We start from the raw sequence: 25,119 nt of genomic DNA, 5'->3' as shown, positions 1-25,119 counted from the left end.
GATAGGTACATGGATGGGAGAGGAATGGAGACTATGGTCTGGGTGCAGGTTGATGAGACTAGGCAGATTAATAGTTCAGCATGGACTAGATAAGCTAAAGGGCCTGTTTCTATGCTATAGTGTTCTTTGACTCTGACTCAAATAAATCAAAGATCATTCCAATAAGGTAAATAACATTTGCTACATTTTTGAGGTGCAAGTTTTCAGAAAAGCATCAAATTAGTTTTGCACCAAGAACAGCATTATGATTTGTCTATGTAGCATATTTCTATTGTAGATGACTGCTACACTCACCCATGCCCTTCCCAATAAGGTAAACAATGGAAATTGAATTCTAAATTTCCATCAGCCACCTTGACAACCAAACACCATGTATTAAATTGCAAGGCAAACAAGTTTGTTTATAATTGCTGAAAGGAAACAATTAAGTTGACTGAGACATTTTTTAATTGCTCATATTTCTCCCATTCCTAATGCCTTCAAGATGGTGGTAAGTAGCCTCCTCAAAGCATGACAATTCTTGAGACAGAGGCACTCCCAATGCGTTATTATTCCAAAATAGATATTGATTCTCATGACAATAAAGGCCATCCAGTATGTTTCTAAGCTCAGCATGATATGCTGATAATAAGAAATTTACAGAAGGCAGGATACTTATGCCCTTGTTGTTGCAATCCTTTTAGTTAGGAGAGTTCGAGGTTTGGAAAATATTGTCATAAAGTCTTCAAAAAAATCTTTGACAAGTTATTGCACTGAATTTTTGCTGGATACAGCAGCTATAATGTGCTGTGGGTGGAGAGTTTAGGTAATGCATTGGGTTCGAATCAAATCATTTGATTTATTCTACATTACCTTGAGCTTCTTGCTAATTGTTTGGTGACACCTCAGGCCAATGGAGACTTCTCCCTCACACTTCTATCTTGTATGACTGCAACATTTAAGCTTTCATTCAATGCAGAGTCTTAGCTTCATAATGATGAAGATGTAAAGCTAATGCCATTGAATTTCAAGAGGATATCTTGAGATTCTTTTTGATCGCTATCATTACTGAATTGTGTGCCTCACTTCTGATGCATGCATACAGATATTGATCTAATTTGGCAAACAAAACTATTCTAATATAATGGCCTCCATTTTCATGTTTTACAAGCAAAATCATTGATTTTCAATCACTCAGCTCTCAAAATCACATCATTACGCAATCATTTGTGCAATTGTTTTGTAGTGACAAGGTTTTAAAATCAAAGCGTAGACAAATAGGATATGTAGCACTTCCAGTAGGTCAAATTTAAAGACAGAATATAATATTAACTGTAAGACTCTTGGCAATGTGGAGGATCAGCAAGATCTTGGGACCCGTCTCCATAGGACACTCAAAGCTGTTGTGCAAGTTGACAGCGTTGTTAAGAAGGAATATGGTGTGTTGGCCTTCATCAACCATGGGATTGAGTTCAAGAGCTGTGAAGTAACGTTAAAGCTATATAAGACCTTAGTTAGACCCCATTTGGAGCACTGAGTTCAGTTCTAGTCACCTCACTACAAGAAGGATGTGGATACTATAGAGAGAGCGCAGAGGAGTCTTACAAGGGGGAGTTCTGGATTGAGCATGGAGTGAGTAGGTGCGTGTGAGTGTGGCTCCCGATTTTTATTGAAAATCTACCTGTTTATCTTTCCCTTATGCTCGAGATAACTGAATATTTAACATTGTGAACAACCCAGGATGTTGCTGGGCACTGAAATGGCAAATAAAATGTACCTCTGAAGTAAAACTGGGGAAAAAGATAGCAAAGCCTCGAGCATGAAAGCTCATGTTATGGTTATGGTGCCATTGCACGATGCTGGACCTGCGCTACCCGATGACCTGGAGAAGCTTCATTTAGTACTTCTTACTGACATGACGTAAGCGGTGCACTCTGCCCTAAAAAGAGAACTTGAAGATGCTTTGTCACTAGTGAATTCTACCATGGAACAAATTGTGTCTTATTACGAATTGCACGATGAACGCATTCATGAGGTTGAAGATAGCCTGAACGATTATAGTGACCGACTGGCACGTGCCAAAGTTGCCAATGCAGCGTTGCAGAGTGAAAACGTATTTCTGAAGGGGAAGCTAGATGACCTCAAAATTGGTCACGGAGATCCAATTTGAGAGTGGTCGGCATTCCTGAAAATTTGGAAGGTTCAGACCCTGTTCAATTCATACAACACACAAAATGCTGGTGGGAGCACAGCAGGCCAGGCAGCATCTATGAGGAGAAGCACTGTCGACGTTTTGGGCCAAGACCCTTCGTCAGAAGTTTTTGACGAAGTGCTGGGGTCAAGGCCTCTCGTGCTTTCGCGTGCTCACCAAGTCGGGCCTAAACCATCCAGTGCCCCTGAAACAACCAAGCAAATGAGACCAAGAATGTTCCTGGTTCTCATTCACTTCTTTCAAGATAAGCAACGCATCATCAGTAGATGGAAGCAGGAGCTGTATTTCCACAGGCATTGGGTGTTTGTTCACGAGGATTTTAGTGCGGAGCTGGGGAAAAAATGAGCAGCATTCAAGGAGGTGAAATCCCTGCTTTATGGGAAAGGGGTCAGGTTCGGCCTCTTGTATCCTGCCTGGCTCTGGGTCATCCATGAAGGTAAAAAGCATTATTTCGATACACCAGAGGCAGCCAAAGAGTTTTACCATTAATGCTGGGGAGAAGCGTGTATACAGACAAATTATTTTCGATCTGACTATTTCCCATTAACACATGGCACTCACCAAGGCTGTCCATTGTCCCCTCTTCTTTTTGCAATTGAGCTTCTTTCTATTGCACTTAAGTCAACTACATTATTTCAAGGCATTAGGAGAGGGGGCATGGAACACCGTGTATCCCTATATGCTGATGACCTCTTATTTTATGTTAGCAACCCAGTAGGTAGCAGTCCTGCTATTGCGTCATTATTAGGTCAATTTGGAGCCTTCTCTGGCTATAAGCTAAACCTTCAAAAAAGCAAATGCTTTCCCATTAATAACTTGGCCCTACAGATCCAACAGGAATCTTTGCCTTTTCCTTTATCTCAAGATGGTTTTGTATACCTAGGAATACACGTTACTCGCTCTTTTACATCTCTGTTTGAAGCTAACTACAGGCCTCAGGTTAGCCAAATGAAGGCTGATTTTGAGAGATGGCACAGTTTAGCCCTTACTATAGCTGTGAGAATTCAATCAGTGAAAATGACTATCCTTCCCAGATTTCTTTATTTATTCCAGTGCTTGCCAGTTTTCTTATCTAAGTTATTTTTTTCAAATCAGTCGACCAAGCTATAGCCTCCTTTATTTGGGGAAATAAGCTCCAAAGAGGTCGTGGTGTAGGTGGAATGGGCCTTCCTAGCTTTATTCATTATTACTGGGCATCGAACATTCAAAAGGTATTATTTTGGCTTCACCCATCAGATATAAACTGGTGCCTGCTTGAGACATGGTCTTGCCACTCCTCATCTCTCCCAGCTTTAGTGTATTCTTCCTTGCCATTGAAATCCTCTCAATTCACATCTAGCCCGGTCGTGCTCTCCATCCCCAAGTTTTTAAATCAATTTTGCTGTCACTATCAGCTTCAGTTTTGGGTCCCATTCATAGAAAACATCTATTTCTTCCCTCCACACTCGATTCAGTTTTAGACAATGGGGTTTGAACGGTCTTATGCACATTAAGGATTTGTACACTGATAATATATTTGATAGTTTTGATAATCTGTGCAGTAAGCATGGCCTTCCGCATAATCATTTTTTAAAATAACTGCAGACTTGCCACTTTGTCAAGGAAAAATTTCCCTCTTTTCCTGATCTACCACCTGCAATGTTGTGGAAAACTCACTCTTAGCTTTAATAATAAAGAGCTGATCTCTGTACTATACTCTCAGCTGATGCCTTTGGGAGTTCAAGATCTAAACAAAACTAAGACTAGGTGGGAGGATGACCTTGGTATGGATCTGGCTGAGGAATATGGGCAAAAACATTGAATAGGGTTCATTCCTCATCATCATGTGCTAGACTGGGGCTCATACAATTTAAAGTTTTATGCAGGGTACATTGAAGTAAAGCCAGGCTTGCTTAAAGGCTTGCATATATTCTGGGACAGACGCTGGCTGTGACAGGTGTTCCTTCTCTCCGGCTGGTTTAGTGCATGCATTTTGGTCTTGCCCTCAGCTTGATTGCTATTGGGCACTGGTTTTTAAAATTATCAGTGAGGTTTTGGGGGTGACACTGATTCCTTGCCCACTGATAGCTGTATTTGGTGTGGCAGATGATGCTTCGGGTTTAAATGCAAACCAGTCGGATATCATTGCATTTACATCGCTTTCGGCCTGTAGGAGAATCTTGCTGGTCTGGAAATCTGCCACCCCCCCATCTGCTGCCGCTTGGTTAGAGGACGTAATGTATTTTCTGAAATTAGAAAATATTAAATTCACCCTGAGGGGGTCTGTGAAAAAGTTCTATTCGAAATGGGGACCTTTCTTGTCATATTTTGGGAGTCTTAAGGAATTACCTACTAGTTGAAGGCATTTGATTATAATTGGGAAGTTGCCTCCCTTTTAACATGTACATGGTTTACCTCACAGGGTGGTTGATGAATTGTAATATGAGTGTATTCTGGATCATCTGACATGTTGTGGATGTGTGTGGGCCTTCGTCTTGAAGTAGTGTGGGAGTATGGCTGCGAAATGTCTGTATTTGTATTTGTGAAGTGTGGTATTGCAAATACATTAGCTGCCATAGTATGTTCAGGGAGGGCGGGTGAGGGGAGTTTTGTTTAGGGGTAAGATATAAAAGAAAAATGGAGGAAAATGTAATGCATTATGTATTCTGTATTGTGTCATTCCTTCAATAAAAATATTTTTAAAAAGAGGAGTCTTACAAGGATGGATTGGAGAGCATGCCTTCTGAGAATAGGTTGTGTGAACTTGGCCTTTTCTCCTTGGCGTGTTGGAGGATGAGAAGTGATAGAGGTGTATAAGAGGATGAAAGGCATTGATCGTGTGGATAGCCAGAGGCTTTTTCACAAGGCTGAAGTGGCTAACACCAGGGGGCATAGTTTTAAGGTACTTGAAAGTGGGAACAAGGGGATGTCAGAGGTAAGCTTTTCACACAGCGAGTGGTGGGTGCATCACTACCAGTGATGGTGGTAGAGGTGGATATAATAGGGTCTTTTAAGAGACTCTTAGATAGGTACATGGAGCTTAGAAAAATGGAGGACTAAGTGGTGGGGAAATTATAGGTAGTTTCTAGAGTAGGTTACATGGTCAGCACAACATTGTTTCTGTGTAAACCAAAAGGTGCTGGAAGTCGGTTCCTAGTCAGACAATATCTTTTCAGTAAGAGAGATTTTTGGTTGATAATCTTTCACTAGAACTTGGAAAATCTGGAAAGAAAGCATGCTTTAATTGCAGATAGGATTTCAGATAAACAGTCTCTTTTGTTTGTATTAGAATTGTCCAGTTCTAATGAAAGGCCAGGTTCTGGAAATGTGACATTTTTCTTTATCCACATAAATGCTGTCTGTTTCCAATATTCACTTACATTTCATTTTGTCAGCAACTGTAATGTTTTGTACCTGATAATTTTATATTTATTTCTCACTCTCTCCTTTCTACCAACTTGATTCTTTGTTCTTGCCTCCCTACGTTGTTTTATTTCCCCAATGTTGATCTTTCTAACTTACTTTTGTCACTCTTATTCTCCCATTTCATCAATATGTCCCTCCTTCTGTCAATGCTTCATAAAAATTCTTTTCATTCTGTAGAGTTTTATGCTTCATGCTCACACCTTAGTCCAATGCAGTGAATTGTTACACACACATTCTGAAATATCATTCTCTTCAGGATAGTCTCAGTATACCAAGGTTTAGATCGAGAAACCGCATATTAATATTGAAGTTATATCAGTTTAATGGATTTATATCTACTAATATATAACAGAGTTGATGAATTTCTTTAGCCAGAGTATAGTGAATCTGTGGAATTCATTGCCACAGACACCTGTAGAGGCTAAGTCATTGGGTGTATTTAAATCAGAGGCTCCTAATTAATAAGGGCATCAGAAGTTACAAGGAGAAGGCAGGAGAATGGAGTTGAGTTGAAAAATCAGCCATAATGGAATGGCAGAGCAGGCTCGATGGCAGAAAAAGCCCAATTCTGCTCCTTTATCTTATGGGCTAATTATCTTAAATTGCAGAAAATAGTTGATACACTAAATAGTCAGAAAAATGTAAAATAATAATAAAACTGTTTCAAGCAATATTAACCCTGAACTGCTACTTTTTATATGATATTCACTTAAAACAATATGACAAACTATGAAAATTTCCAAACCCCTCTTCATACACTCTTGTTGGTCCTGATGTTCATGAAATTTGCAATCCAATTAATAACAATACAGGGAAAGAGACTGTGAACCATATTCTGGAAATAGAAAATTGAACTGAATATCTTGAATTTGTTTTTGTAAGTAGATAGGATGGGTTCAGAAGAATATGTGCCAAACACAGCCAAATGGGACTAGCTTATATGGCAGCTTGTTCAGCGTGGACAAATTAGAATGAAGGCATGTTCCCATTCTTCATTGCTTTATCACTTTATTACTTACGCTACTCAAAGTTCTGATTTTGCAATATTATTTAGAGCTTAAGAATTTCAATTCCTACAATAAACAGTAAAGAAAAGAATTATTGTCTTAAAATAATCATTAAATATATCCATAATAAGCAATGCTTTTGAAAGGACAGTTAATTTTGCTTACTTTTTTAACAATAGTAGCATGGAGTTCACCAGCAAACTTAACAGTCATCTTGGGAAGGTAGCTGGGAAGCCGTTCAAATAAGTAAGCACACAGCATAAGCATCATGATAGGATTTGGATCCGAAATATCTGTGGCCTTTTTAATTAAAATAAAAAGAATATTACATTTTAACCAAAAAATTAAAATTAATATATTAAGATCTAGTGATAGGTATTCAATTGATTACAAATTTATGAATGTCAATTGCACTAAAATATCTTCAAAAATACAGCAATTGGAAAGTTCAGGCTATTTTCATCAGACTAGCAAGATTTAAAAAGACATTTGGTAAAGGAATCAAAGTTGTGAAGAGTACAATGCCAAAAGGTGAAATAAGTAAATGCTACGACCAAAAATCATCAATAAATGCATTTACAAAAAGGATATCAGCACAGAAAACATGAAACAATGACAGAAAGAGAATCTATAATATATTTTCCATAAGAAATAAAAGAACAATTATGAGAGTAAACATACTAAGGAAGAATAGGGTAGAGCCGAATTGATAGAACAAATATGGTCGTCTAAATGACAAGCAAACTACAAGGAAAAAAATCCTGAAAAAAATGTTCTTATATTTAAAAGGCATAGCTATGAAGATTCTACATGTTACATAATGGAAATACTGTTTACCAAAGAAAGTACAATACTGATGCATTTTGAATTTTATTGATATCTTAACTATGACTAATATTTTTTATCATTACTCAGTACAAGAAGCTATTGATTTAACAGTTCTGTATTCTGGTCAAATTGTGATTTTTATAAAAATAATTATTCAGTTTACCTGTATGTCAAAATCAAGGCCGACAGCATTAAATGCATTGAGGAGTACCAGGCTATTATGGAGGCATTGCTCAGGACTATTTGGATATGTGTACATATACATCAGATGAGTCATAATCTATAAAGAAGACATTTGTTGCATCACTGCATAACTGAATATATCTGTGAAATCTGGATAATGAAATTTAATATTTCATGTAAAATAGAAATTGTTAAGCAGATGGAATACAAGCTTATCAACACTTAAAGTATTTTGTTCATTTCTGGTCTCCTCATTATAGGATGGATGTGGAAGCTTTCAAGAGGGTGCAGAGGAGATCAACCAGGATGTTGCCTGGATGTGAGTTTGAAACATTCCTCAAGCAAGTTACCAATAAAATTATATGAGGATATGGAGCTCAAAAGGAATTTAGGTAAAGCCACTGATTAAAAATTGATTTAAAAAAGGCACTTTTGTTTTGCATTAACTTATAACTGGCTTCTGATTAAAGAGACACCAACACATTAGCTGAAATATAAATGATCCATCTGCAAGAATTACTATTATTACAATATTCTCAAGGTAGCTGTAATTATGACTGCCACAGGAAATTTTCACAGAATCTTTTCCCAGATACATAACAAGTGAATCACAGGCCTGCACTAGCCATATGGCAAATGCCAAAAGGACCAGAGCTCTCAAGGGATGGTGGCTCATTTTTGTGAGAAAAAAATATATGAATCAGTCAATGCCAAAATACCAACCACTCAATCCATTCCAAATAACTACACCCTTTCATTATATCTAGATTTTATGTGTTTTATATAACATGCTATGTTGCTAAATCACACAAAGCCTTGTCTTTTGACAAGACTCTGTGTGAGATTTGTTGAATAGTCTAATTGACTTGATTCTGGATAATGCAAGTTAACATGCATTAACAAAATCAATCTGTTTGCTTTAAAATCTGAAGTAAGCATTAGAAATTTGGTACAAAATCAATTTAATTGGTTGAGTTGTTTTACTGTTGGTTTGATCTGTTTTTCATTTTATGTTGGCTATAAAAAATGTGAATCCATTTTTTGTGGAAACCATTCAATTTAACATGAGATAGATCAAGAACTGCTGTAAACTGTACAACATCAAAATTAACAACTAAAACTCACTGTCCATTTAAGGAATTCATTGACTAATAAACAAATCTATGTTTTTAAAGAATTAACAAAAAAATTAAATGAAGTTACTTAATAAACCCACCTACCACTTCAGGACAATAAGCAGCCAAGACAGCTGCCAGCACCAAACCATCCAACAAATCTAAATCAAAATTAATTATCCAGCGTATTGGTGGGACACCACCTATTTAAAAGAAGAGAATAAAGATAAACCAATTATACCAAAATAAAAAAAAACAAAGGTACAAGATTCAAGATTGCTTAATTTCATCTCCTGTACAAAAGTGTTAAGGAGAACAAAATAATTGTTAATCCAGATCTGATGTAGCACAAAAAAGATAAAGAATATAATAATAATAATAATAATAAATGAGTCTGGTGATTCTGACATAAATGCTAAGTAGTCTCCTTCCTGTTGGGAGTGGGACAGTTCATCAGTAGAGTAGGTGGGATCTTTCATGATGTTACTGGCCCTTTCCTGGCATCTTTCTGTATATATATATCCTTGATGGCGGGTAAGCTGGTACAGGTGATTACGTTGGCCAGTTTTCCTGCCCACCACTGTGTAGTTTCCATACCAAGCAGTGATGCATCTCGTCAGGATATTCTCTACTGCATATCTGTAGAATGACATGAGTGTGCATGTACAAAGTCTAGCTCTCTTCAGCCTTCTCAGAAAGTTAAGGTGTTAATGATTAGGATGTATTCTGGGACCATGAGAGGGTGTATGTGATGTTCACTCGCAGGAGTTTGAAACTGCTTGCAGTTTCCATAGCTGTGCTGCCAATGTAAAGGAGGTGTGAATGATGTAAGTTCTCCCAAAGTCAACAGCCATATCCTTTGTCTTGTTGACATTAAGGAAGAGGTTATTTGGCGGGCATCAAAATCAAGCTTTTCCACTTCCTCTCTGTACACCATCTCATCATCATTGGTGATGAGCCCCACAACTGTTATATCAACAGCGAACTTGACAATGTGATTGCTTTAGTGTTTGGCCAGGCAGTCAGGAGTGAGTAGATTGTACAGCATTGGGCTCAGCATACAGCCCTGGGGGGTACCTGCGTTGAAGGTAATGGGGTTGAAGGAGTGGTTGTGCATCCTGACTGTTGTAGAGCAGTTCTGTTGGCAAGCATATTGGTGATTTGCACTTTAGCAAAAGGCACCCAATACTGTAACTGACAAGCATCATTTAAAGTTGGCCTGTACCACATAAAGCTACCTGCATCTCTTGAAAGAAGCTGAGTGACTCTAAGAAATGGGGATTAGTGAGCAGAACAGCAACTGCAATTTGGTCAAAACAGCAATGCATTAAGTGAAAGGAAGTTGGTTTTGCTCCTTTTCATTACTCCAAATGATACTTCTGTGGAGCAGTAGTGAGATCAATCTGCAGAATTGGTTTAGCGACCCTCTTGTGGATGGGACAGATATCTCAAGAGGTAAATGAAAAGAGGCAAGCAACAAAGATTGAATTCAATGACATTATATGTATATCTCAGGGTTAGTGCTTATGTTTTCCAAAAACAAAATGCTGGAAGAACTCAGCGGTTAGGCAGAATCTATAGAGCAAATGGATAGTCAACATTTCAAGTTGAGATTCTGCATCAGGCTTGCACATAGAGGGAAGATTGCTAGTGTAAAGAGGTGATGGGGGAGGGATAAGGCAATAGTTAGCAGGTGATAGTTGGACCCAAGTCAGGAAGGGGATGATGGGCAGATAAAGGGGGAAGAAAGGACAAAGGAAGGGTGGGGTAAGAAATTAATGCTTGTTGGTGATGTGGAGACAGCACAACAGATATTGGAGTCTGATAAATAAGGGAGTTAACAAGTGGAACCACAAGAATTCTTCCCCATTAAGAAATCACTTTTACACATTAACTCAGTGAAAATACTTTGTGCAGCCCTAGTGCTAAGTAAGGGGGCATTCATTTAGCTCTCCTCTATGCACAAGACCAAATCTTGGAAATCATTAGGATTCATAATAACAAATGTTACCTATCTGATTAAAACAAAAAGTGTTGGAAAGACGCGGCATGTCTACAAACACTGGTGTAGGAAAAAATAGAGTGAATATTTCAAGCTAATGCATTGTTGACTATTTCAGACATATCTTGTTTTATTCCCAGGAAATAAGTTTTGCTAAATGGTAAAGAGTGATTTTAACTCAGGAAATACAAGGTGTGATTGATAAGTTCGTGGCCTAAGGTAGAAGGAGTCAATTTTAGAAAACCTAGCACATTTATTTTTCAACATAGTCCCCTCCTACATTTACACACTTAGTCCAGTGATCATGGAGCATATGAATCTTGGACCTCCAGAAAGTGTCCACAGCAGGGGTGATTGATAAGTTCATGGCCTAAGGTATACAACTCTCATTACATGCACATGTAGTTCAACTCTTTGAGTGATTATGCAGAAAGTTTGACATTAATAACTCATCAGTTAATAACACATCAGGGTGATTGGTAAGTTTGTGGCCTAAGGTAGAAGGAGATGAGTTATTAACTTCAAACTTTCTATAAAATAAATGTGCTAGGTTTTGTTAAACTGACTCCTACCTTAGGTCACGAATTTATCAATCACCCCTCGTAAATACTGTCAAGATTCAGCAGTCAATTGTGTAACCTTTTCTTTATGATATCCATCTTATGGTTGTTTATGGATAGCTTCTGTTAAAACATAGTCTAAACACAGCTGGTTCTTTCAGAGTTAAAACTTTAATTGACAAGTCATTTGATTATTTGTCAACAATTTAACAGTGGAAAAATAAAAAACAACAACAGCACAACATAAACGTGAACAAAAACAAATTTTTAATCAAAGAATGTCATTTGCATGATTAGGGAAAATCATCACTATCATCAAACCAAAGGCCCCTCAGTCCTGATCTTAAAAGTACTGTCTACTTCAAAACACAGAATTCTCACTGAGTAAGTTTAATTTATATGTGTAGATAAAAGAAACAAAGTTCAGTTTTGTACTGCATATTAATGCACCATTAATAGAATTACATTGTTATGGGGGGGGGGGGGGAGTGTGGATTACATTCCTAGAAAATGGTATGCATCATGATTTTCTATAATGCAATGTTCTGTCTGCACATCAAGAAACAAGAATTTCAATAAAATACATGCTGTGATGATTTATTTACTTCTTTTCCACATATATTCCAAAAGAGCAAATTTGGTTCTGTATCTCATACTTTAAGTAGTAACTTATCAATTCTGTTGCAACAAATTTCTCAACAGCCATAATGCAGAGTAGCCTCAATTTGTACATGCACACGTATGGCATTACTTGCAATGTTAATGAACAATATTGCATATCCAGCCATTATTATGCTTAAAATTTATTGTCAAGGCAGATTGCAAAATGAATTAACATAGGTTCTTGGTTAACACAGTCCAGATATTTTTGGAAGTAAATACCTCCAGATATCATATGTTTTCAGAGGAAACTTCTGCCAGTATCTTTTTTAAGTAACTATCATATTGCTTGCTGATAGGCTTCTATTAATTATAACAACACTATAAAGCTTTGTTTTCTTGATTTCTTTAAAGTCACTGAACACTACAGGAAACTTCAGAGTAGTGATCATATACTTTCTCCTGTCTTCAAGGCTTATGCACAAACCAGCTGTTCTCAGTTACTAGAGCAGACATTCCTCTTAGAATGCCTGACATGACTGGGAGAATAACTAGAGGTCATACTTCAGAAGACAAAGAGTCATAAGAGAAAAAGGAAGTGGGAGGAAGATTCTCATCAAGTCCATCAGATCCATTTAGTGTTCAAGAAGCAATTCACCAATAAACTCACAGTACAGATGAATAAAAATACAAAACAAATATAAATCAAAGAAGACACACAAAAGGCTGGTGGAACCTATCGGAATTTTTTGAGGTAATCTCGAATAAGATTGACAAGGGAGAGGCTGTGGATGTTGTGTATTTGGATTTTCAAAAGGTCTTTGATAAGGTGCCGCATAAGAGGCTGCTTAATAAGATGAGGGCCCATGGAATTACAGGAAGGATATTGGAATGGGTGGAGATTGGCTGATAGGCAGAAAGCAAAGAGTGGGAATACAGGGATCCTATTCTGGTTGGTTGCTGGTTACTGGTGGTTTTCCGCAGGGGTTGGTGTTGGGGCCTCTTCTTTTTACATTGTATATTGATGACTTAGATTATGGATTAAATGGTTTTGTGGCTAAGTTTGCGGATGACACCAAGATAGGTGGAAGAGCAGGAAGTGTTGAAGAAACGGAAAGGTTGCAGAGAGATTTGGTCAATTTAGGAGAGTGGGCAGAGAAATGGCAGATGAGATACAATGTTGAGAAATGTACGGTTGTACATTTTGGAAGAAGAAACAATCGGGCAGATTATTATTTAGCGAGCAAACACGAGGAAATCTGCAGATGCTGGAAATTCAAACAACAACACACACAAAATGCTGGTGGAACACAGCAGGCTAGGCAGCATCTATAGGGAGAAGCGCTGTTGACATTTTGAAATCTCTTACTATCCTTCCTTTCGGTTAGTCCTGACAAAGGGTCTCGGCCTGAAACGTCGACAGCGCTTCTCCCTATAGATGCTGCCTAGCCTTCTGTGTTCCACCAGCATTTGTGTATGAGATTATTATTTAGATGGGGAGAAAATTGAAAAATCGGAAGTGCAAAGGGACTTGGGGGTCCTAGTGCAGGATACCCTAAAGGTTAACCACCAGGTTAGATCGGCAGTAAGGAAAGCGAACGCTATGTTGGCATTCATTTCAAGTAGAATAGTGTATAAGAGTAAGGAGGTGTTGATGAAGCTCTGTGGGGCACTGGTGAGACCCCATTTGGAATACTGTGTGCAGTTTTGGGCCTCCTATCTTAGAAAGGATGTGCTGATGTTAGAGAGAGTTCAGAGAAGATTCACGAGGATGATTTTTGGAATGCAGGGACTAACATATGAGGAGCGTTTGTTGGATTGTATTCATTAGAATATAGAAGAATGAGAGGGGATCTCAGAAACATTTCGAATGTTGAAAGGGCTGGACAGAGTAGATGTGGAAAGGCTGTTTCCCTTGGTGGGTGAGTCCAGGACAAGAGGTCACAGTCTAAAAATTAGAGGGTGCCCATTTAAAACAGAGATGAGGAGAAATTTTTTTAGCCAGAAGGTTGCGGATTTATGGAATTCATTGCCACATACAGCTATGGAGGCCCAATCAATGAGGGATTTTAAGGAGGAGATTGACAAGTATCTAATTAGTTAGGGTATCAAGGGATATGGGAGAAAAAGCCAGAAATTGGAACTAGATGGGAGAATAGTTTAGCTCATGGTGGAGTGGTGGAGCGGACTCAATGGGCCAAATGGCCTGCTTCTGCTCCTTTGTCTTGTGATCTTGTGAATGCAGCAGATAAGGCAGCATCTGTAGGAAGAAGCACAGTCGACATTTCAGGCCCAGACCCTTTGTCAGGACGAACTGAAAGAAAAGATAGTAAGAGATTTGAAAGCGGGGGGGGGGGGAGGGGGAGATCTGAAATGATAAGAGAAGACAGGAGGGGGAGGGATGAAGCCAAGAGCTCAAAAGGTGATTGGCAAAAGGAATACACAGCTGAAGAAGGGAAAGGATCATGGGACGGGAGGCCTAGGGAGAAAGAAAGGAGAAGGGGAGCACCAGAAGGAGATGGAGAGAAGGCAAGGAGTGATTGTGAGAGGAGCAGAGAAGAAAAAAAAGGTGGGGAGGAATAATAAATCAATCAATCAATCATCAATCAATAGATAAGGAATGGGCTAAGAAAGGGAGGAGGGGTATGAACAGAAGTTAGAGAAATCAATAGTCATGCCATCAGGTTGGAGGCTACCCAGACAGAATATAAGGTGTTGTTCTTTCAACCTAAGTGTGGCTTCATCTTGACAGTAGAGGAGGCCATGGATTGACATATCAGAATGGGAATGGGACGTGGAATTAAAATGTGTGGCCCCTGGGAGATCCTGCTTTCTCTGGCAGGCAGAGCGTAGGTGTTCAGCGAAATGGTCTCCCAGTCTGCATCGGGTCTCACCAATCTATAGAGGGCCGCACCGGGAGCACCGGACACAGTACATCATACCAGCCAACTCACAGGTGAAGTGTCGTCTCACCTGGAAGGACTGTCTGGGCCCTGAACGGTGGTGAGGGAGGAAGTATAAGGGCAGGTGTAGCACTTGTTCCGCTTACAAGGATAAGTGCCGGGAGAGAGACCTATGGGAAGGGATGGGGGTACGAATGGAGAAGGGAGTCGTGTAGGGAGCAATCCTTGTGGAAAGCAGAAAGCGGGGGAGGGAAAGATGTGTGGTGGTGGGATCCTGTTGGAGGTGGCGGAAGATATGGGGAATTATATGTTGGACCTGGAGGCTGGTTGGGTGGTAGGTGAAGATGAGGGGAACCCTATCCCGAGTGGGGTGGCGGAGGATGGGGTGAGAGCAGTTGTACGTGAAATGGGAGAGATGCGTTTGAGGGCACAGTTGATGGTGGAGGAAGGGAAGCCCCTTTAAGAAAGGAAGACATCTCCTTTGTCCTGGAATGAAAAGCCTCATCCTAAGAGCAGATGCAGCGGAGACAGAGGAATTGCGAGAAGGGGATGGCATTTCTGCAAGAGATAGGGTGGGAAGAGGAATAGTTCAGGTAGCTGTGAGAGTCCATAGACCTATAGTAGATATCAGTAGATAAGCCATCTCCCAAGATGGACACAGAAAGATCAAAAAATAGGTTTATAATAGACATCAGTAGATAAGCTATCTCCAGAGGTAGAGACAGAGCAATCGAGAAAAGGGAGGGAGGTGTTGAAAATGGACCAGGTACACTTGAGGGCAGGGTGAAAGTTGGAGGCAAAGTTAATGAAGTCAACAAGCTCAGCATGCATGCAGGAGGCAGCGCCAATGCAGTCGTTGATGTAGCAAAGGAAAAGTGGAGGATGGATACCCGTATAGACATGGAACATAAACTATTCCACAAAGCCAACTAAAAGGTAGGCATAGCTGGGACCCATACGGGTATACTTTCATAGTCAGCATCTTCAAAACTACAAGAAATTGTTGATTACAGTGAAATGCAATGTGAGAAAGAGGATTAGCTATAAGGTAATGCCATCTTCTATCAAATCAATCTGCTTCTGAGTCCCAGCAATGAACGTCCCATGATGGCCAGCATATTTTCCTCTGTAGGGGTTAGAAAATTTTGTCTATTGGTTCAACGTTTTCAGTTCTAATTGTGTGCTATTCGCTGCTGCTTAAGAGAGTTGAGAGCAACATGAGTCATACTGTGTGTTTCGATGTGTAAAGTAGGCATAAGCTATAGGATTGAATGAATAAAGAAAGGTGAGTCTATGAATGTACAATATCAGTCCTAATTGTTTGATGAGTGTGTGGTGAACTGAGAAAGTGTGAAGGCTAATGGTCCATTTAGTAGACTATGACATATGCAGATATATTCACTAACTATGAACAGAAGTATGAGATGACTGAACTTCTCAAGGTAGAGCTTTTGGATCTTTGGAGCTTGAACCTGCATTTCCCACCATGATTATCAACTGCCATCTAAAAGGTCAGTGTATATTAATCCACTTAACTTGAGTGGATTGAGCACATCTCTTTGCCCTTCCCCTTCCTCCATGAATATCATGGATTAAGGATGAAATATGCCAATAAACTTCCTACCTACATCAGTGGCACTTTGCACGCTCTTGACCTTTTCAATGATTTCAATCCCCAGCCCCAATCATCTTATTTTCCTATGGATGTCCAGTCCCAATACAACATCAGGAAGGCCTCAAAGCTCTCCATTTATTTCTGGACAGCAGACCCAACTAGTTCCCCTCCACTACCGCTCTCCTCCGTCTGGTGGAACTTGTCCTTACTCTCAATAATTTCTCCTTTAGCTCCTCCCACTTCCTTCAAACAAAAGGTGGAGCCATGGGCACTCGTTGTTTCTGCACCTGTGCAGAGCTCATCGACTTCATCAACTTATCCTCAAATTTACCTGAAGGTGATGTGCTGCTTGCTTCAGAAACAATGGCATACATTAATTTCACAATGCTTATTTTCAGTAATGAACCAGTTTTACCTCCAATTATTTTTTATATTCCAACGGCAAAAGAATCATTTAACAGTTACCTTTCTTGCAGCATTTCCACACAGTACTTCTCATGGATTCATAGTGAAAGTTGAGCCATATCAACAGGGCACGCTCACCAGTGGAATATATATTGCTGGAAAGGGGATCAGCATTTATTCTTGGTAAGTTTTCCATGCAGCTTTGACTGCCCAGTATATTGTTGACATCCTTCAGTGTCAGCCGAGAAAGAACAAAAACCTAAGAAACAACAAATTGTCTTCATTAAAACTATATCATTCATTTTACAGCAAATGTGTGCATCAAAGAAAATAAAGCATAAACGTCTAGCAGTTAATTTACAATTGACTCCTTTTACATCTGATGAGTGTAATAGTCCCAAAATACCAGTTTGAAACACCTACTCTTCTCTCCACCCATAGCTTGATGTGTATCAATTAACCTCATGTAATAATGTCTCTTCTGCTGCTAACCACTTTAACCTATTTTTCACAAACTTCAGCAAAACATCTAAAGAAAATGCTCCAACATTTCAAATAATGAAGCATATAGGTGTTTCCAGAGAAACTAATGTAGACACTTAGTCTATCAACTGAATTAAATTAATTACCTTTAACCTTATTCAATAATATCATATGCAAATAATATTGTCTAGAATTTGTAGAAAGGCTATTACCTTTAAATAAAGCCATAATGCCTGTTCTAAACATATAAAAGGTCATTCATTCAATTGAACAATTAAAAGATGCTAATGTGCTGATCTGCTTTATTATAACATTAGAAAATTCAATACGTTACATTTGGCATGTATAAACAACTATGATGTATTTGAATCATTTTACCTTGTAAATTTGAAGCAACACATCACACCATGAACGTTTGCTTATTGATTCAAAGACGCTATCATCCAGTTCAAAAATGTCAGCACTTTCAGGGTTCTGAAAACAATGCTGAGAAGGTGACATAATTTTGATGCCATGTTATTTTAGAGGTACTTTTAAAGTACAAATCCATACATTACTGCAATGTTGAATGATGGATTTAATCTAGCTATCAGTGTTTTAAGAAATATGGACAAAAACAGGTAATCATATACAACCACTATTATACTATTATGTATTATTTATTCTAAAACTAATTTAAAGTAGCATTACAAATGTATTTTCTCCCATTCATAACAAGAAGCATTTTCAGGAATAAACCAAAAACCTGAAATCAACCAAAGGCTATGATCTGCAGTTCCAATCGTAGTAATATCTCTACAATAGGATTTTTTTAAAAAGACAATCTTGTGGTGACCCACTTCCCAGCGCACTCAAACCAGCTCACAAAGTGGCGCGCACTGGCATTGAGGCCGGTCCCAAAGAGGGCGCCAAGCCTGCTTCACCAGCAAGGGGAAAAGCCCGCGCGCAGGACGGGACTGTGAATTTGCAATATTCCCAATATTCAATATTCAATATTGACTACAATATTCCCGCCCGGGGAGGGCGGGATCAGGAAGGCTTTAAACAGAGGCCGCAAAGTTTGAATAAACCTCTTTCACAACTGCAGCTCACCAACTCCATGTCATTATTTCAACGCTGCGTGTAGCACATCGCTCCAATCTGATCAAAATAACCTTCTCTAGAGTTTTCTCCTTTATTGATACTAGTCTCTTTTGCAACAGAAACGAATGACATTGTTATTGATATTCAAAACTGTGTCAGTGCTTCATTTTTCCAAAACTTTTGCTACATTTAATGCAACATTTGACAAATGCCTCAACGTCCAAATAGCATTATTACTCCAAATATATAACAAATAGAGTGATTTATCTTTCCTCCTCTAACTGTACTTTAGGATAAATAAAGTGTTCCATGAAAGTTGTTAAAAATAATCAGACAAATTTGTTTCAATTATATGTACAACTAAATGGCAATCAAAAACTACATCACAGACCTACACTTCTCCTGTATGCCCATAGATCAGTTGTGTATCACAGCTGAATTTTAAAGAACTTGATCATCTAGAATTACAGTTTTATCAACTCCTCTTCAAGTTTTCCATACCAAGTGCCTTCATTTAACAGTTAATTCTAAGAGTCCTTTAAATGTAAATAAATCAGAACTGATAAACTTAACTGAATAATTTGTAATGTATGGCTGTTCGGTGTCTATTGATTACGTGTTACAGATGCCCAGTTGTGTCCCAATTTGACAAGTAAAGTATCTATCTGCACATTGAAGGTGTGAGTTGCACAAATTACTATATTGGAAATCAAACTGAAACATCATGAGTTGCTGCTTCACAGAACACTGCAGTGCAGGTAGATGATGACATCAATTACAAAATTTGCTGTTTTAATATCAGTCTTATCACATTGATCTCCTAATGCAGTTAACGTGTTTGACAAACATGGAAAACCAAACAAACAGGACAAGGAAGGACCACCCACCTAAATATTTGGAAAGATTCATCATTGCCTGGAAATTAAGAATGCTGCTGATTTCTAGAGAATAATAATATTTATATGGAGTGTTAGCCCAGAAGATGAAGGACTTATGTTGAGTTCAAGGTTTCACAAAATTCATTAGTTAAAGTTAGATGCCTCAACGATCATTCCTCTTTATCAAGTATGATGACAAGTAGAAACTATACTGTACTAAATAACACTGTTTTCAAGAAGAGGGAGGAGCAGAAGGGTAAATGGCTTCTCAGCAGAAAAACTAATCCATCTGGGATCTTCCAGCAGAAATCTTTTACGACTACCTCAGTAGATAATATTATAGAGATCATTACTGAAATATGAAATATGGTCACTATTCAACCAACACTTGATCTTCTGCATCTCAGGCTTCCTCCTGGATAGATCTGTACCTAACCCAGCTTGCTGAGCACTGCTACATTAATTAGGAACAGTGTGTTGTGCTCCCTATTCCAAGAGAGCTGAATATATCACTTTCTCCTTGGCAAGAAATAAGCTGGCAGAACAAACATATAGGTTTGACAGGATTGGAAGCATCCCATTGGTACACAATACTTTAGCTTGCAAGTGTATTACTTTAATAGCGTTTGGTATCAACTCATGTGCCAGCACTGGAAGACATGCATTCCAGAATGCCAAGTTGGTGTCTTCATATATACCAAGCATAATTCTGAATAATATGCAACATTTAACAATACGCAACATCTATGCAGCCTGAAGATTCCAAGCATCCATGTCTATCACTTTTCACCGAATTTCTGATTTCACTCTACAACTCGCACACACAATGACACAATGCTTGCACTGAAAGCCACGGTGCAACACACCAAATCGACCAAATCACTAAACTTCATAACTGCCCATAGTACTCTGCACAGAATAATTAAGGGTTTGGTCATCCCATGATCATTTTACTGTGGAGCAGAACTTGAATTGCATACTGCCTGCACCAGCTTGGGTGGCTATGGGTTTATCACTAACACGGCACTTGTTTTTCAGCACCACATGATTTAACTCTCTTTACAGAGAACAAATAAATGTGATATCTGAATTCAGATTTAGAGTGGGTGCTCAAAATGTTAGGTAGGTGAATGTGTAGAATCAAGTTAAATGTGTAGTAAAATTCATCAATGTTTAAGATTGTGTTATGTCTTTGTGTTAGTCTAAAATTTGTGATTATTACATCTTTTAAGAAATAAGAGTGCTAAATGCAATGTACCACTAAAGGTATATAAATTGACTGATAACAATTAATAATAGGTGAGAGTATTTGTATAACTGATACATGCCATTAAAATATGTGATATTTAGTGTGCCAATTGTGCATCAGTGCTCAATATTCAAGGAAGCTATATAATTAAGGGGAAATATTAACCTTTCATAATACCACACTACCAAGAGTCAGGAAGTCAAATATTCTCTTTGGATGAAGAGTTGTCCAACTGCTTGTTTTACAGCATGAATAAAAATTCTCTGAGGTGGAAGAAAATGTTCCTCAGAAATTTAACATATGTTTGAGTAATAAGATTCATACCTGTAATTGATACCATTGTTTAAACTGTTCCGGCTCCAATAAGAACTCTGGTTTCACGTGAGCAAGGCAAGCTCCTTGAGCTCTGAAATAAGACATAATTAAAACAGGAAGGAACATATTAATTATACCCAGGGACTGAATTCATAAATTATGTTTCACAGTTTTCTGGACAAACAATATAATATTTTGGACAACTTTATTATAACATGAAACTGGAATGTGGCATCATAATTGATTTTCATATTCAACAGTTAGAAAATGTAGCTATATTCAAGATTTAAAGTTGAATAACCAAAAGGATTCTTTAACTTGAATTCAGAACCAATCAAATAGGCTATACATGAATGCATTATAGATAAAAGACTAAAAGTTGCAAAGGGAAAATCTCCAATACATTAAATTATCACAAACACGAGAAAATCTACAAATGCTGGAAATCCAAAGCAACACACAAATACTGGAAGAACCGATGGTCTCGGCCCGAAACATTGACTACTTACTCTTTTCCATAGATGCTGCCTGGTTTGCTGAGTTCATCCAGCATTTGTATGTGTAACAGAAAATTATCAGCTTTCTTGGGTTCACAGATCAAATAAATATACCTATTGCAACTAACATCAATCAAAACTGCAGAGCTAATCATATGAAGTCAATTTTAAACTACTGCACCCATAGGATTTGTTTTTAATTTGTTCTTGAGATCTGGTCAATATCTGGGAAGCATTACATGATATACTACTTCTACTTGGCCTGAGGAGGTGTTGATGGGTTGCATTTTGTAGTGACAGATATCTCTTCCGTTCTTATAATGGCATCAAGATAGGGAAATGATTGATTTGACTCAACAACTATGAAGGGAAACGAGAACAGATTAATGTCAGAAATGTTTGTGATTCAGAGAGAAAACTCAGAAGACATGTTTTTAAAAGGACTATGTTTAGCTAAAAAGTTTGTACTTCTTGCAATAAATTTAGCATCCCCATCCTCATTGTTTGGAACTAGATGGGAGAATAGTTTAGCTCAGGGTGGAGTGGCAGAACAGACTCAATGGGCCAAGCCTACTTCTGCTCCTTTGTCTTGTGATCTTGTGATCCAAGGCATTATATGCTATCTAAAAGATGTAAGGCAAGAATTTGACAAATTTACTTTGACAGCATAACTCAGTAACTACTATTATTTCCAAGTTTTCCTCTGAGATACAAACATTTCTAATTCTTAAATGTGAGAACTGTATTTGTTCCACCAAAGGTGCATGCACCACTTGAGTGTTGTTTATTGTGGTATTCCTTGCAGAATACTAAACTATTGCCCTATCATTGTAGACACAGTATTGATATGAATATTTTTAAATTTCTGGAGAAAGATTTCCTCTGAGGCATGGAGTTTCGAACCTTTTTTATGCCATGGATCCCTACCATTAATCAGAGGATCTGTGGACCCCAGATTGGGAACCCCTGCTCTAAGGGATGAAAGCTGGGCACTGGCATTGGTGCTGCTTTGACAAATAATAAATTGATGAGGGGTGAGGTAATTATATTCTTTCTTGTTTGTTTTACCCGTTACTCAACGTGTAAATTTTGCCTGTTATAACTCACCCTACTTTGCCAAATGAGCTATGACTGCATCTGCACACCATGCAAATTATCAGCAGAGAATTGACATTATCAGAAATATGTTCATCACTGATGCGAAGTCAAGGATTATGAACAATGAATTTGGATCTCAGAGAGAAAAAGACTGAGAGAAGATGCAGATCTTTGAACTGAGAGCATCAGAAAAGTTGCAAGAAATCTGAAAATTTATTTGGCTAAACATGATACAATGAAACATAATTTTAGAAATAGAATAAAAGCTGCAAATCTGACTATTGCATTTTTCCTGCAATCAGGGGGAATCGTCTACACCAGTGTATAACAGTCTCACTTGAAAGAGTATGAAAGATATTAAGGAGGCAATGTCTAACAATATGTGTGCATTCAACCCTTTGGAGTCTGCACATTCAATTGTTATGAATTCAGTGTCTAGCCAACACTAATTGGGATACTGATTGTCTCACTGAATCACCACAGTGAACAATTCAGTGAACTGAGTGGCAAGTCTCAGTTCAAGCTACTTGCTTTGCTTTCAGCACTTCCTTATGAGAAGTTACATTGTGGTATCAAAGATATGAAAAGTTACTCCAAAGCTAAATGTGGCTTTCTATTAGAGATGGCTCGGCATTAGAAACTATCCACATTTGTCACATTGGCCCCAGAGCAGAGTTTGCAATTTTCATTAAGAGCCTCGAATGATTCAAAGGTGTCTCAAAAATTCATTGCTGATGCATATATTGGAAATATGGCTTCTGAGCATTCTTTTGAGAATAGCATTTCAAACTGAGATTCCTCTCCTAATTCTTCAAACATGTTTTATTTCTCTGTCTGTTCTTTCATTCTCCCTGAACAGCTGCTCACTGAGATGAATAGTAAATGAAGTATCTTTGCCCAGAAGCAACAGTATTTGCCAAAAGCTTGAAGGAAAGACAACATACTGGTTTCCCCTTGAAATCCTTAAAACTCTGGAATACTTAAGACTAGCTTACTATAAACAACATTATACACAAATCAGTCAGGAGCTAACTTGTAGGTGTGTTGCCATTTCAAAAAGCATGAGTACTAAGTCCTCCCTGTAGCTAAATGTTAAATTCTATTTATAAATAAAACATGGTATGGGGTACAACAATGAGATGCAATTAGACATTGTTGATATGAAATCATTGGTGCACACTGGATGTCATCATAATCTGCTTACTCCCCATATTCATTTAACAAATTTGCACACTTTGTATTTTCTTCAATTGCCAGAATATGAAAATAAGTGTACATAAAAGCATAATACATAAGATTTAAAAGCATATTGGCCCTAGAGTACCAAAATAACAGGTATGGAACTGGGAAACATTTCACTATTTTGCCTTTTTTATGAAAATGCAGAAAACATAGCATGGATATGTTGATTCAAAGCAAATAATTGATTGAGAAGTTGGTTGAGCAGAAAATAACATGGAGTTTAACAATGGATGAATATATCAAACAGTGAATGGAGATGGTCAAAGGGGACCAAAAGAGACCAGAAAAGGAAATTTCATCAAGGAATAGGTCAAGTGAAAGGAAAATGAATCATAAGGATGACTAATAATATAGATAAAATATAACATCACAGAGAAGAAATCTTACAAAATTCCAGTTGCTGAATATTTTTGAGGCACTGTTGTAAAGGAATACAGAAACAAATGGTTGGAATAAGTGGATATTTCGTAAATTAGGGGAAATCAGCAGAAATGAAAGATGGATGTATTTTTGGTACTGTTATATATATATGTTTTGAATGTGAAAAGGCAAATAAACTCAGTGAAAAGATGTTGCAGGGTCTGGTTTAACAGAAGGACCTAGGGAAAAAAAAATACTTGCAACACACACAACATGCTGGAGGAACTCAGCAGGCCAGGCAGCATCTATGGAGAAGAGTAAACTGTCGACGTTTCGGGCCCAGACTCCTCATTAGGACTATTTTCTTATAAATTAAAGTGCAGATATTAAATCCATAGAAATGGTCAATGGTGGTCTGAATTTCATAAACAAAAATATATAAATGATAGTAAACTTGAAAATGATGTGCTAATGATCAAATTTGAGTACGTTTAAGTTTTGAAAACCTCATTACAGAGTCTTGAATTCAGTGCTTCTAAAAAGAAATGGCATTACGTTGCAGCCATTCAGTTTTCTTACAATAACCATATGAGTGCAACTTCATATTAATTTGAAAATACAAAATAATCACTTTACCTTAGGAAAACAAGAAGTATTGAATATTGCCAATGCAGCTGCAACGTACATTCCGCAGGGTGACTAGGCAGTGACCGGCTTGCTGTCAGTCCAAGCAACTGCTGGCCACTCAAATGGTTTAACAGATCATAAATTGTTTTGTTTCCTTTACCACATGGCCTTTGGCTGCATTCAGAAAAAATGCTATCTTTAGATATACAGTCACTTTGTAATTTACTTAGTTCACTATTAACAGAACTTTTATTTGTTCTTCTCTAGTTCTGAATTTAAATTTTGCCCTAGCAAAACACACAAAGTAGGAACTTTAGGAATGCAGCAGGTCAGACAGCATCTCCGGAGCAAAACAGATAAGTGAGACCCTTCATCTCAACTGGATATGTTAGCTGTTGATTATAATTAAACGATTAGAGAAAAAAGGTTTTTATCTGATAATTATACATTTGGTCTTCTCTAGTTTCACCTTG

At 38.0% G+C, this 25,119-nt stretch overlaps 1 protein-coding gene across 1 annotated transcript in view; it reads right to left on the bottom strand.

Moving 5' to 3' along the window:
* The window catches only part of LOC132393191 (cilia- and flagella-associated protein 47-like), a 595,459-nt gene that overhangs the window by 368,644 nt on the left and 201,696 nt on the right, over nucleotides 1–25,119 (bottom strand). Inside the window, exons 30-36 of the mRNA XM_059968130.1 lie at nucleotides 24,656–24,820; nucleotides 20,832–20,913; nucleotides 17,676–17,783; nucleotides 16,875–17,073; nucleotides 8,835–8,932; nucleotides 7,595–7,711; nucleotides 6,769–6,903 (exon numbers count right to left, since the gene is read on the bottom strand). Of these exons, the coding sequence (XP_059824113.1) occupies nucleotides 6,769–6,903; nucleotides 7,595–7,711; nucleotides 8,835–8,932; nucleotides 16,875–17,073; nucleotides 17,676–17,783; nucleotides 20,832–20,913; nucleotides 24,656–24,820 (904 nt within the window). The remainder of the gene's footprint in view (nucleotides 1–6,768; nucleotides 6,904–7,594; nucleotides 7,712–8,834; nucleotides 8,933–16,874; nucleotides 17,074–17,675; nucleotides 17,784–20,831; nucleotides 20,914–24,655; nucleotides 24,821–25,119) is intronic.

This window comes from Hypanus sabinus, chromosome 4 (genome assembly GCF_030144855.1).
Source record: "Hypanus sabinus isolate sHypSab1 chromosome 4, sHypSab1.hap1, whole genome shotgun sequence".
In the NCBI taxonomy this organism is placed as follows: domain Eukaryota; kingdom Metazoa; phylum Chordata; class Chondrichthyes; order Myliobatiformes; family Dasyatidae; genus Hypanus; species Hypanus sabinus.
This window is presented reverse-complemented; position numbering and strand designations above follow the sequence as displayed.